This window comes from Erythrolamprus reginae, chromosome 2 (genome assembly GCF_031021105.1).
Source record: "Erythrolamprus reginae isolate rEryReg1 chromosome 2, rEryReg1.hap1, whole genome shotgun sequence".
Classification (NCBI taxonomy): Eukaryota; Metazoa; Chordata; class Lepidosauria; order Squamata; family Dipsadidae; genus Erythrolamprus; species Erythrolamprus reginae.
In genome coordinates, this window is record NC_091951.1 from 211862323 (window position 1) to 211876074 (window position 13752).

Consider the following 13752-nt stretch of genomic DNA (forward strand, 5'->3'; position numbering starts at 1 on the left):
TGAATGTTTTTGTTGAATTAATGTTTGAAGGGTTTAATATTGTTTTTTACTGTTTATATTGTTTGTACGCCATCCAGAAACCAAAAGGAGTTGGATGGCTTATAAATTTAATAAATTATATTAAATTAATAAATTAAAGTGTTCAAAATCTTTTAAAATGCTGTTTAACTGGCTGCAGTAGACATACAAAATCTTAATAGAGTTCATGTGTCTTCAATTTTTTAGATTGTTCTAAACACATGGTTTTTAAAAGCTAGGCATTGCAACATACTTTTCCCTATTCTGCATTTGGCTTATCTCCTTTGGGTTTTCCTCCCCACTCCTACAGGCCGGGCAGACTGCATTGATGTTAGCTGTCAGCCATGGGCATCTTGAGATGGTGCGTGCTTTGTTAGCAAGCGCAGCTAATGTCAACTTGCAAGATGAGGATGGCTCTACTGCACTGATGTGTGCCTGTGAACATGGCCATGCTGAGATTGTCCGCCTGCTATTGGCTACTCCTGAGTGTGATGTTGCCAAGTCAGACAAGGTAAGCCCTGGTTATGATGCTGCTACTGAGTTTGTTAGGTTGTCTTCCATCTCAGAGTCCATAGCGAAAACTCTGCACAATAGATTTAATTCAGTTCCCCAGGAAAATAAGAAGTCTTACTCAGTGCCAAGGTTTAGTACTGGACTATTTGAAACACTTAGCAATTATTTCTCATCACTGAATAATTGCAGCTCAAACTTAGGAAAGAAAGATAGAAAGAGGCAGGGCATTTTGAGAATAATATCATCAAATACTTCCACATTTGATTGTTAAATTCAAGTAATTCTACCTAACATTACACATGCACACACCAACCTTCTTAGTCCTATGCTTGGTTGAGCCTTCTACTGTAATTTACCATAGTGTTCCTATTATTTAAGTGTTTGTTTGGAAAATGAGAATTGTGTAGTTCTGGAGTGTCAAACTCAATTTCATTGAGGACTGTATCAAGGTTGTGTTTGACCTTGGGAGGCTGTGATGGGCATGGCCAGCTCAACCTTGAGTTTGACATCCCTGGTGTAGTTGATCAGGCACTCTGTGCACATTGCCACTTTCTTTCCAAGAAAAAGAAATCAGACAATGTCATTACATGTAAATTGAAGGGGATTGTTCTCCTGTCTTTGGGGTGAACATTAGGAATGAGGTAGACATCACATAAATCAATCAATCAATGTTCCAGTTAGCACTGTTGGAAAGTGGTAATTTATTTTATTTATGGCATTAGTAACCTTGGAGCTAAGGATGGTATACGTAGGAGTATATTTTCTAATTTTACTTCCATAATCACAACCTTGTAAAGTAGATTAAATTAGAGGAAATAATTGGCTTGGAGTCAACCAACTATGGTAAAAAAAAAACTGGTCTCTCTGATGCAAGTCTAATACCATACCTGAATTAACTACCTTGTATTAATTTTCAAAGATCTGTATGGCTCAGTCCCAGATAGCATTTCCTGGAATTCTAGGAAGTGTGAGGGAAACCAAAATGACAAAAACAGTGATCCCATCACTGCAATCATATGTGTATTTTCTTGCCTTCTTTTGTAGGATGGCAGCACAGCTCTCTCCATCACACTAGAAGCAGGTCAGAATGACATTGCAATGATGCTCTATGCTCACTTGAACTTTATCAAAGCCAAATCACTGGTGAGTTTCTCCCTATAAAAGAATCTGTCATAAAATTACTTGTAAACCATTTTCTCTTGAAATCCAGGAGCGCTGTTGAGGGTTTTTTCTTACTGTGTCCAAAGTTCATGGCCATTGTATGACTCACTGTCTCTGGGCAAATCTTCACCATGCTTTTTCAGATAACTGTCTCTGTGTATATCCTAAAGCATAGCTAATATTTGGCTTACACAATCCCTACACCCCTTATTTCCTATAATATTTGTGCAGTTGTTCCTTCCTTGACATCAACCTGCATCTGCGAACATCTACGAATGCCTCCTCTTCTGAACCTAACAATGATGATGATGATGGTTCACTAATGGGGTAATTAGCTAATGGGCTGCCTGTAATTCCCTCCTCCATTGATCCTACTTCACTAGAATCTTCCCCTGACACAGTCGCTTCGCTGTCGGAAGCTGTTGGCAGTAAAACTGGCCTCTGATAATGTGAGGATTCTCCCACATCAGCCCCCACAGTCCTTGGAGCAGGAGTTGGCCCAGAGCCAACCATAACAACATGGGTGGTTGGGCACTTGCAAGAGAATTCTAAGATCTTGTTTCATCCATTTTGTCATATGCACTCAGAGCAAGTTGCTTATCCTTCTATGTTTCAATTTGTTCCACGTTCCAATCTTAAAATTAAGTATAATTATAATCCACCCCAAATGGCTGCTAGGCTCAACATGGAGTGATAAGTGAGCAGGGGATGTGTGTATATGGATTCCCATGGATTGTTGCGTTTGTGTAGCTGTTGTCAGTTAAAGGGAAAGGTTGATTAAAAATGATACACTAAAATGAGGTTGGAAAAGTGGGGTCCCTTCATTAAGAAAAATAATGAGATACTTTTTTTCAGGATACCTTGGAGCAGCTGGAGCCTGAAAATGCAGATACAATATTCAGTGATTCTCTGTACTGTAATCCAAAATAAGATGCTATTGTTATCCACAAGTTTTCTTACTTCTGCTTGAAAATGTGGCAGTCTCGATGAAGGAAATATATATCTACAAAACCATAGCCATTGCCAATGTATACAATTTTCTAGAAATGCTTCCTGTCCTTAGCTTCTCTCACTGCCTTCATCAGCCGAAACCTCACCATTCACTGTGCTCGGCACTCAAGGGAAAAAAAGGTTCGCCATCACTGGTATAGGATCTCCTATTCAAGCAAGGTTTGGACTAGAAGACCTCCAAAGTCCCTTCCAACTCTGCTATTCTATGATTTATTCATGTTCTATTGCAAAAAGTGCAACATATTTTGAAGTGGCCAATGAAGGAATGTCTCTCTAAATCAACTCCATAGAGAATAGATAATCCTTTCATTTTCTGTTTTAAAGCTATAGAACTTCTTTATTTAATTTACTTGGATTAATTTTTCAAATCCTTAACCTTGTGTGACACAGTGTTTAAATAGATCTAAAATAAGTATTTGACACTGAATTTTAAGATTTTATAATATTGTCAAAATATTTGTATAATAAATGTATCACTACTTATACATATGCTATACATAATAAACACATACCCATTCCCAAGATTATACAGCAGCCATTTTTGGTTTAGACCACGCACATGCACACACACACACAGACACGCACACACACACCATTTTAAATATATATATTAAGGTAGAGTTGTGCAAAAATACTTGTTGTGCAAGGATGCTTACATAGCTCTTATTTATTTGAACAAAGTTTGCACAGGAAATTTTCTCCCAGTAAATTGGACTCAGCCTAAAATCTGTTCAGTCAGATTTACTGAAAGTGAACAGTTTTGATGCAAGAGCAATATGCAATTGACATTATTTGCCTAAGTATTTAAATCAATATTAGAATTTAGGCAAATCCATCTCTTTAGTTGAAAGAATCAAGCTGGTTATTAGATGAAAATTTATATTCCATTTGCTTTGTAAGCTGAAAAGTTCTCTGCACTTAATTCTTTGCGTGTCAGATGCCAAACTTTACTCTCCTAGCAAGAAGTATAATAAACAAGATTAACAATAGAGGTTTTTGAAATTGCTAATCATTTGAAGTAATAAAGGGCACATCTTATTTTTATATCAATATATACTGCAGTAATATACACCAAGAAAATGACTATCTATAAATTATTCCAATGCAAACTACATGAGGCTTTTAAAAAAACAAAAATACAAGGCTATGTTGGAAGTTTAGGAAAGAGGCTAGCCAGAAGAACTATTATCTGAGCTGCAAATAATCTGGCTGACACTTTACACAATTTATATCCTCCTTTGTGTAAAAGTTATTGGAAACAAGTTGGGATTTGTCAGAAATTGGCTGTTTTTTCTTTGACTCTGGGCACAAGGATTTATTTTTAAAATTATCTGCTGCTTCTTTGAAGCAGAATTTTAAAAGCAACAAGGACAGTTTCAGAAACTTTAGAAATGCAATGGAGTGAATCCAAATATTGTATTTGAGATATTGCTTTATATATATGTAATCTTTTATATGATTTTTTTCTATACATTTAAATGAACTTGATGCCATTTATATACATTATAATAAAAATAGAATAGAGAACTGTCTTTGCTTGATTAAAGATATGTGGGGGAAAAACCTGCAGAAACATTGTCCTATGTTTTCTTTCCATCAGAAATAAAATCCATTTAAATTTTATATTTCTACCAAATGTATATTTATGGAGCAGAGACGTAATTCTTCCAAAGGGCACAACCCACATAATGGGGAGCAGGGCTTGCCTGCAGCAAATGCCCAAATTGCCATTCCTCTAATACTTTCTGCAGTATCTACGTTCATCGGGATGGATAATTACAGAGAGCCCATAGGTTGCCCTCCCTTCTATTCTCCTTCCCTCTGTTTGCTGACTTGAGTCCTTGGAAGAGATATAGCGAAGTAGCGATGAACCCAGTGCCAACAAACTCTCCACATTAAATTGGGCTTTGGGCATATATGGATCCATGCCTCTCAAAGATGCAGGGAAAACATGTCTTCTTGTAATGCTGTGAGGGATGATATACACAGACTTGGCTTGACAAGTCATGACACGGATGCCTAATGAAAAAATAATTTAATAAAAGTATCTTGGAGTCGTATTTTATTTGGTTTGCCAATGATTCTATTGTGATGAAATAGTAAAGGGCTTTTCTCCCTCTGTTTTGAAAAGTTGTTTGCAGCTAGTTCTGGTGGGAGCTAGGATTAGTCTTTGGGTTTTGATACTGCACTCTGAATATTTCGTGGTACTGGATCTACAGTATTACTACAGGATGTACAAAAGTGTTTACTTTTAATATTTGGCCAAATGTAAATTGGTCAGTAATTATCCATCCATCCATCCATTAATTCATTCATTCATTAGATTTCTATGCTCCTCTTTTCCTCAGACTCAGGCGGCTCACAACAAAATGAAATACAAAAACATACAGAAATCTAAAGTTAAAATATATTTCTGAAACCCCACTTACTTAAAACCAATCCTCCACATTCATTCTACCATACATACAAATTAATTCATCAGCCAGGGCTAAATGTTAAACTTCGTGGCCCAAACCTGCCAGCAAAGATGAGTTTTTAAGGCCTGGCAGAAGGTGGGGAGGGTAGGGACAGTACGAATCTCTGGAGGGACTTGATTCCAAAGGGCCGGGGCCACCTTAGAGATGGGACCTGGAGAAGGCCAACTCAATGGGACCTGACCAGCCACTGAGATACATGAGGCAGAAGACAGTCTCATAAATAATCTGGTTTGATGCCATATAGGGCTTTAATGGCCAATCAGCTATTATTTAAATTATTCACTTACACATTTTTATAAAACATACCCACTCCCAGTCAAAGGATGTCAGGAAATGACAGAAAACGGGAGGTCCTTTTGATTTTCTCTGAGATTTTTTTTTTTTTTTTGCAATCAGTGAAGTCTTAACTTTCAATTTCTTATTGAGCCCCAGTATCATCTTTGTTGTGTCCAAGAAAGGGAATGTTAAAAACTAAATGCCAAGGAGGGTATTTCATTCTTCCTCACCACTTGTCCTATTGCCCTGGTAGTATTCTCTCTATCACCAATTTCTACTGCCAGCTATTTTCTTATTAAATTACTTAATTTCTAAAAAGCACAAAAGGTGGGAGGAAAGGGCATCATTTCTGTTTAACAAATTGTTTGACCAAATGTTCTAGAATGTTATAAAATTCTTTTAAAAAAAATGTATTCAAAAATATTCAGCCTAAATATTTGGGTCCTTGTGTAAATGTCAATGTCAGAAACTAGCACAACTTCATTATTCCCCTGCAAGGAGTATTTATCCAAATGCAAGGCTTTATTGACTACCTATTCGCTCCTCATTCCCATGGGTGGAGGTGAGGGAGATACTTTCAACCCTCAGCCAAGCCTTCTGCCCTGCCACTTGCAACTGACATAGAAACCACAGGACCAACCAGCATGTTTGGCGAGGGGTAACAGCAGGGGCGGGCCACGAATCTCAGCCCTGCTGGAATGTGCCAGGAGTACGCACTAGCGCGCCCGTGTGCGCGGAAACCAAATATCGTGTGAAGACGCATGCATGTGCGATTTCTGGGGGTTTTTGCTTCCACGCATGCGGGGAAGCAAAAACCCCCCAGAAATTGGGGAGAAGAGCTACCAGTTGCTCGCAACCAGCAAAACAAAGTAAGATCTGCCAGCAGGGGCTGCCCGCTCCTATATGCCCGTGGCCCCGCCAGCTCCCATGAAGCCCTTCCAGGCCCTGCTGGGCCGTGCCATGCCACCAGGCCACACTGCCCCGTCGCCAGCCTCCGCAGCCCCGCCAGGCCCGCGAGCTCCCATGGCTGCACCAGGCCCCACCGCCAGCCCCGCCAGGCCCCCGAGCTCCTGTGGCTGCACTAGGCCCTGCCACCAGGTCCCACAGCCCTGCCAGGCCCCGCAAGCTCCTGCGGCCCAACCAGGCCCCACCACCAGCCCCTGTGGCCCTGCCATCCCCGTGGCCAGCCCCAGCCCCCACAGAACCGCAAGCCCCACCACATTGCCAGGCTGGACCACCAATCCCTGCAACCAATCCAATTTTTACTGGAATCGTGCTGGTTGCGCGTGCATGTGCGTGCACACCGGACGGCAATGGAGCTAGCCTACCCACTCCATTGCCATCACCAGAATGGCATTCCTGCCATTCCAGTTTGAGGCCCACCCCTAGGTAACAGATTTATTTATGGAGAAAAATAGCCAGTTGCCATGTTGGAGCAGATGGTGCCAGTTCGTCAGAGGCAAACGCCAATGAGCGCCCCATAGCTTCTTTTGATCATCTCTCAAGGATTGGATAGAGGCATAGTATTGTAGCATTAGATTGACAAGCAACCTGTCATTCTTGAGGTCTTACCATGCAGCGCTTGATGAGTCATGTAGTCTAAGGCACAGCTGAGGAAGAAGAGGGAACCATAACCCAGAACCTGTCTCAAAACCCAGATTCCTGTCCCAAAAGAAAGTGTGTGGTGCTGGGGGAGGAATGGGGATGCTCTTTCTCCCCCACACCTCTGGTGGAGAACTCAGAAAAGTAATGTCTGAGGCTGCATGATTGTGGGAGTGTTCCTTAGATTTGGAGGGCTTTTTGCCTTTGCTCTGGAGCGACTACCCAGCATAGTTAAATAGCAATAAGTAGTGCAGACAGACCTCTAATATAAACTAGGGCTTCAGGAAGGAGAGTGGCCAATCACCACGGTGACATGGAGTTCCCTGCGCTCTGCAAGGGAATCCAATATCCATGTTGTCTGGGGGATCTGGTTCAGTCAGAATCAGACCAGAACCACCCTGGAGAGGTGGCAAAGAGGTGGGATGCTGTCAATGATCTGAGAGAGATGGCAACCCATCCGGAAGCCAGCATAGAGCTTGTTCTGCCTGACAGGGCCGGTTGAGTAACAAGGAAATACAAAACACACACACTAACTGAAGATTTACAAAACACAAAATATATTGCTATGGAAATTGGCTGAGAGCTCCAATGATGGCAGAAGAATGTCTGTTTATGACCCAAGCCAGGAATGAATGTCTCAAAATCCCCCAAGGTTTTGTCTAGAATGCCTCCAAAGTGGGCTGCACCAAAAGCACTCACTATTGTTCAAGAACTATTGTCTTTCCAAACACAAGTGTCCAAAAACTGAACTGTTTTCCAAAGATGCAAGATCTCTCCAGCACCTTCAGCTTCTATCTGTTCTTTCTCTGAGAGCCACACACAAGTCTTGGGTGCTCCGATGGACCCTGCTCCTCTGGTTCAAAATCTGCCACCAGAGGAGCTGCCGTGAGCCAACCACAATAGAGCCCTTGACCAGAGGTGCTGGAAAAGACTCACTGCAGTTGGCCAAGCTGCGGCAGCCACAAACAAACTGAATGTTCTTTTTTGAAAGACTGGATGCCATCTGGATAAAAGAATTCAAGATAGTGGGAATTTGAACTGCTGAATTACATTGCCAGAAGAAGCTTTTGGAAATTTCTTAAGCCTTAATGGGGAACAAAATGCCTAAAAATTGATTAAGCAGCTATCTAGCGCACAAAAAAAATCACAGAGGAACTAACTTGTAAGAAGTTGTAACTAAAGCCCAATTTTGAGAATTCTAAACTTTGAATTATGCAATGAAAAACCCAATGGACTTTAAAAAAAAAATATAATTTATTTATGAATACAAAAAAGGTGGGGGACGGAAGTATGAACAGAAAGGAAAAAAGCGTAAGGGGAGAGGATACAAAATCAAGGAATTTGGGAAAATGGTAGTGTTATACATAGTAATACATAAAATTCTTTGTATCAATATTATATTTCTCAAGGTATGTAAATAAAAAGTATCCTTATTATTACCATTTATATCATATATTTTAGTGGTAAATCTTACATCTAGTTTCCAATTAAATTCCAATTTCTAATACATGTGTGTGTGTGTGTGTGTGTGTGCGTGTGTGTGTGTGCGTGTGTGTGTGTGTGTGTATATCAGATCACCCTGGTATATTGAAGGAACGTCACAGCTCCTTTTTGCCTCTAGGCCCAACCCAGGACCATTTCAAGGCAGTTAATTTATTCATAGCCGACAACTATATTCTGTATGTAACAAATGTTTTTAGCTGGAATTTTAAAATTAAGGGAGACTAGGATGGTCCCATTTCGGCCTTGTTCTGCCCTCATCAGCTAGCCACACCCTTCCTTACTGGGATTCGATCTGTCAGCCTCTGCCTTGGACTCCCCAATTTTCATACATACTACCAGCCCACAATTCTAACAATGATAAGAGACTGGGTCATTCTTAGAAATACAAGACTTCTAACTTTAGAGGGCTACGATCTTCTTGCTGGGTGGCATGCATTTTTAACAATGGATTGCCATAAAATACCTAAATACTTTAAAAATCATTATCTCTGAAAAACTTTAATAACAATTTGGTATTTGATTAAGAAGAATTACTACACCTCAATACCAGTGGACTTTTTTAAGTGGCTGGGAGAAAATAAAGTATTTTGTTTTATTTGAGTTGATTTAAATTACAAGGAAAAGACTTGTGGAGAAATACTCAATTCTTTTTATAATTTATAACTTTGCAAGAGAAGAGAAAAGAGAAAAAGAAAGTGCTGATAGCTTTTAGTATCTTCTGGATTTTTAAAAAAGTATTTAATTCTTTTCAATAATCTATCAATTTCTAATATTCATGTGTATATATATATATATTAGGTAGTAAGAAATGAATAAGAATATTTTATGAATGTAAAAAGTAAAGGCAAAAAAGTGGTAGATTAGTAAGAAGAAGGATTGGTAAGGAGAGGGAAATAAAAATATAAAGAAAGGAAAAAAGAGAATGTGAAAGGAAAAAAGAAAATCTGCATATAGCGCAGACGCTTTTAGGTATTACGACATTGTGTGAAAGGGTAATAGGAGGTGAATATGTATATGTAGTAAGTATATATTTGTGTATGAAAAGAAAAGATGTAGTAATTGAGATCGTTATTAGTAGGTATTAGTAATGATATAGTGTATAATATATATTCTATTAGTTTAAAAACGGATAAAAAGAGATATGGTATAAAAGTTTTTTCAAGTTTTATTACAAATTAATTGGTTTTTGGAATTAGCTTTTAAGTTAGTTTAAATTTGATTTGAACGTTCGAAAGTAAAATAAGGTTGATAGTTTCATAGTATAAGAGTATGGTATTTTTTTGCTGAAACCCATTTGTACCAATTTCCCCATATTTCATAGTATTCTGAGTCTTTTTTGTTTTGTGTTTCCATTGCTATTTTTGACATTTCCGCACATTCTATAATTTTCGTGATGACAATTCTTCTTAATCAAATACCAAATTGTTATTAAAGTTTTTCAGAGATAATGATTTTTAAAGTATTTAGGTATTTTATGGCAATCCATTGTTAAAAATGCATGCCACCCAGCAAGAAGATCGTAGCCCTCTAAAGTTAGAAGTCTGTTTGATCCCGCTTCCAAAAAAGGGCAAATGAGATCCTTGCTGCTGTCAGAATTTGCAAAATGAGGTATTTTTGTGGTTTCGTAAGATTTTGCCTAAATATACCAAGGAGATAAAGTTCGGGTTTGAATGGTAGGTTGATTGACATGACTTGGTCTATTAAATTTTTAATGGTTATCCAATATTTTTTCACGTGCGTGCAGGTCCACCATGTATGGTAGTATGTTCCAGGTTTTATTTTACATTTCCAGCAGTTGGGTGAAAAATTGGGGAACATTTTGGATATTCTTGCTGGGGGCAAATGCCATTGGTAGAACATTTTTATTTGATTTTCTTTGTAAGACATTGCCGTAGTCATCTTATAATTTACTGTCCAAATTTTCTCCCATTCAATTAAATTAATCGTATAACCAAAATTTTGAGCCCATCCCTTCACTTGTTCTTCACATTTTTCCTGTGTTAATAAATAATTGTATAATTTAGAGATCATTTTTATTGAGGGACTGAAAAATATTATATCTATCGCGTTGTCGTTTTGAAATCCGAATTGTTTTTTATGTTGTTCATATTTTGATTTAATTTGTAAGTATGATTACCAATCTATATTTATCCCTTGATCGTGTAATTGTTGTTTTGATATGAGAGCATCAGATTTATAAAGTAGCTGATGGTATCTCAATATTTTGGTATGGGAGAAGAGGTTAGGAAAGGTTAATAATTCATTTGGGGATAGCCATTTTGGTATTGAGATGTAATAATTCTTCTTAATCGTAGGCCAAATTGTTATTAAGGTTTTGCGGAGGTAGTGGTTTTTAAAATATTTAGGTACTTTATGGTAATCCATTGTTAAAAATGCGTGCCACCCAGCAAGAAGATTGTAGCCCTCTAAAGTTAAAAGTCTTGTATTTTTAAGTATAACCCAGTCTCTTATCATTGATAAAATTGTAGCTTGGTAGTATGTGTAAAAGTCAGGAAGTCCAAGGCCACCTTTGGTTCTGTGGTCTTGAAGATTTTTCAATTTTATTCTGGCCTTTTTCTCGGCCCAGATAAATTTCCTTATTTCTTTGTGTAATGAATTGAAAAATGATTTGTTTAAATTAGTTGGGGCTACTTGGAATAGGTATAGGAACCTTGGGAGAATATTTGATTTAATGGCAAATATTTTCCCCATAAGGGATAATTTCAGTTTGGACCATCTAGTAAGACCTTTTTGTGTCTCTTTAAGCAATTGCTCATAATTGTCTTTTTTAATAGTAGAATAGTTTGAGGTCATCCATATCCCTAAATATTTAATTTTTTTGGTGACTTTTATATTAATTAAATTTTCCAAAAAGAGTGCCTGCTTTGGTATCATGTTTTTAGTTAGAATTTGAGTTTTGGTCTTATTGATTTGTAGGCCAGATATTTCACCAAATTTATCTATTTCGCCAAATAAAGTAGGTGCTGTTTGTATTGGTTCCTGAAGAATAAATACAATATCATCTGCAAAAGCTTGCAGTTTGTATTGTTCTTTTTTGACCGTAATTCCCTGAATTTGAGTGTTGCCTCTTATAATTTTCAGAAATGTTTCAATTGCTAAAATAAAGATAAGTGGAACTAAAGGACATCCTTGTCGCACACCTTTTGTTATAGAAATTCTGTCTGTAATATCATTGTTAAAGAGAATTCTGGCGGATTGGTTAGTGTAGATGGCTTTGATCAGGTTACAAAATTTGGAGCCAAAATTCATATATTCAATTTGGTTTATAAGATATTGCCACTGAAGACTATCAAATGCCTTTTTTAGGTTCATAAATATTAGTGCAAGTGTTTTATCATAATGTTTATCGTAATATTCGATAGTGTTCAGTATCATTCTTGTATTTGTTGCTATATTCCTTGATGGAAGGAATCCGTTTTGGTCTGAGTGGATAATTTTGTTTTATATCTTCTTTAGTCTGTCCGCAATTATTGATGTGAATATTTTGTAATCTGTGTTGAGTAATGCTATGGGCCTATAGTTTTCTAAGAGGTGTTTATTTTGGGTGTCTTTGGGAATGAGGGTTATGTAAGCTTCAGACCAAGAGGTAGGGAGTTTTGCATTGATGAGTGCGTTATTATAAATATCTAAGAATATAGGTGCAATTATTTCTGAGTGCTGTTTATAAAATTCAGATGGAATGCCATCCGGGCCTGGAGTTTCTGTAATGGTGATTAACTTGTTTAAAGAGGTTCTTTGCTCATCTGTTATCAGTGTTTTTTGTTCATTTGTTTGTAAGTAGTTCAATAATAAATCACCATCCAGATTTGAAGTTTTGTAAAGTTGTTGATAAAAGTCCTGAATGATTTGTTTTTTTATCAGAGTTAGCTGTTTTTAAGTGTCCAGAGAAATCTGCTAAGGCGTCTATGTTCCTGTCAAGTTTTTGATGAGCTAGTTTAAGAGACAGCCAACGGCCTGGCTTATTAGCGAATTCAAAGTATGTTTGTTTTGCCATTTTGATTTTTTGTACAATATGTTGTTGTGTTATTAAATTTATTTAGTTTTTAATTGTTTTTATTTCGAGTAAGATTGTATTATTTTTAGGGTCATTGTGTAATGTCTTTTCGGCAAGTTGAAAAGATGTATTTAGTTTATGTAATTGAGCTTGTTTTTCTTTATTTTTGTTTGCAGAGTAAGAAACATAAATGCCACGTATATAGGCTTTGGTAGCATCCCATGCTGTTTCATTGAGTATCTCACTGTTAAGATTAATTTTAATAAATGAGGGGAGATCGTTTTGTATTTTATGTTGAAATTCTTTTTGATTAATAATTGTTTGGTACATAGACCATCTGTGGAAGGTGTTGTAGTTGGTGTCTTTAAGTATTAACAATAAAGGATTGTGATCTGCCCAAGTTGCATTTAGTATTTGTATGTCTATAATTTGGTTTATAATTTCAAGATTAGACCAAACCATGTCAATGCGTGAACATGATTTGTGGGGGGGAGAAAAAAGGTGTACTGTATGGCTTCTGGATGGTAGTATCTCCAAATGTCTTTTAAGGCAAACTCATAAATTGTTTGATTGAAAGTTGAAGGTAAAATATTATGGGTATGATGTTTAGTGTTGCCTTTGTGGTCTTTATTTCTATCTACTATTGCATTAAAATCTCCAATTATTAAAAAGTTGATCAAATTTAATTCTAATATTTTTTTGTGCAAATTATTGAAAAAGGTAGATTGTTTAATGGATTGTGCATATATTGTTATTATGGTTATTATTTTCTTGTTTTCTAGTTTTACTTGGACAATCAATAATTGGCCGTTGTCATCAGCATATATTAATTTAGGGGAATAGATTTTTTTTACGTATAAAACTATATCTCTTTTTTTTCAGCAGCAGAAGCACAAAAGAATTCAAATTTAGGAAAGGCTAGTAGGGTGGTCTCGTCTTTTTTGATATGGGTTTCTTGTAGAGATATTATATCATAATTATGTTCAGACAATTTGTGGAATATTTTCAATCTCTTTTTATGCGAATTCAAGCCGTTTATATTGGTTGAGAATAGAGTAATTTTATTTTGTTTAGTGTTGTGGTATGATTTCCTTGGGTTTGTCTCTTCTTGCTTCAGTCCTTGCCCAGGTAATCGGTCCTTGTCTAGTAGATTCGCCATCTAGGATTTGGGGTTCT

The 13752-nt window shown here is 37.2% G+C and overlaps 1 protein-coding gene across 8 annotated transcripts in view; it reads left to right on the top strand.

Moving 5' to 3' along the window:
* Positions 1–4763, top strand: part of KANK2 (KN motif and ankyrin repeat domains 2) — an 82637-nt gene extending 77874 nt beyond the window's left edge. For all 8 annotated transcript variants that reach the window (XM_070741730.1, XM_070741731.1, XM_070741735.1 and 5 more), the window contains 3 exons: positions 329–529; positions 1576–1674; positions 2548–4763. In XM_070741730.1, the coding sequence (XP_070597831.1) occupies positions 329–529; positions 1576–1674; positions 2548–2622 (375 nt within the window). In that variant the 3' untranslated portion in view covers positions 2623–4763. The remainder of the gene's footprint in view (positions 1–328; positions 530–1575; positions 1675–2547) is intronic.
* The last annotated feature ends 8989 nt before the right edge of the window (positions 4764–13752 follow it).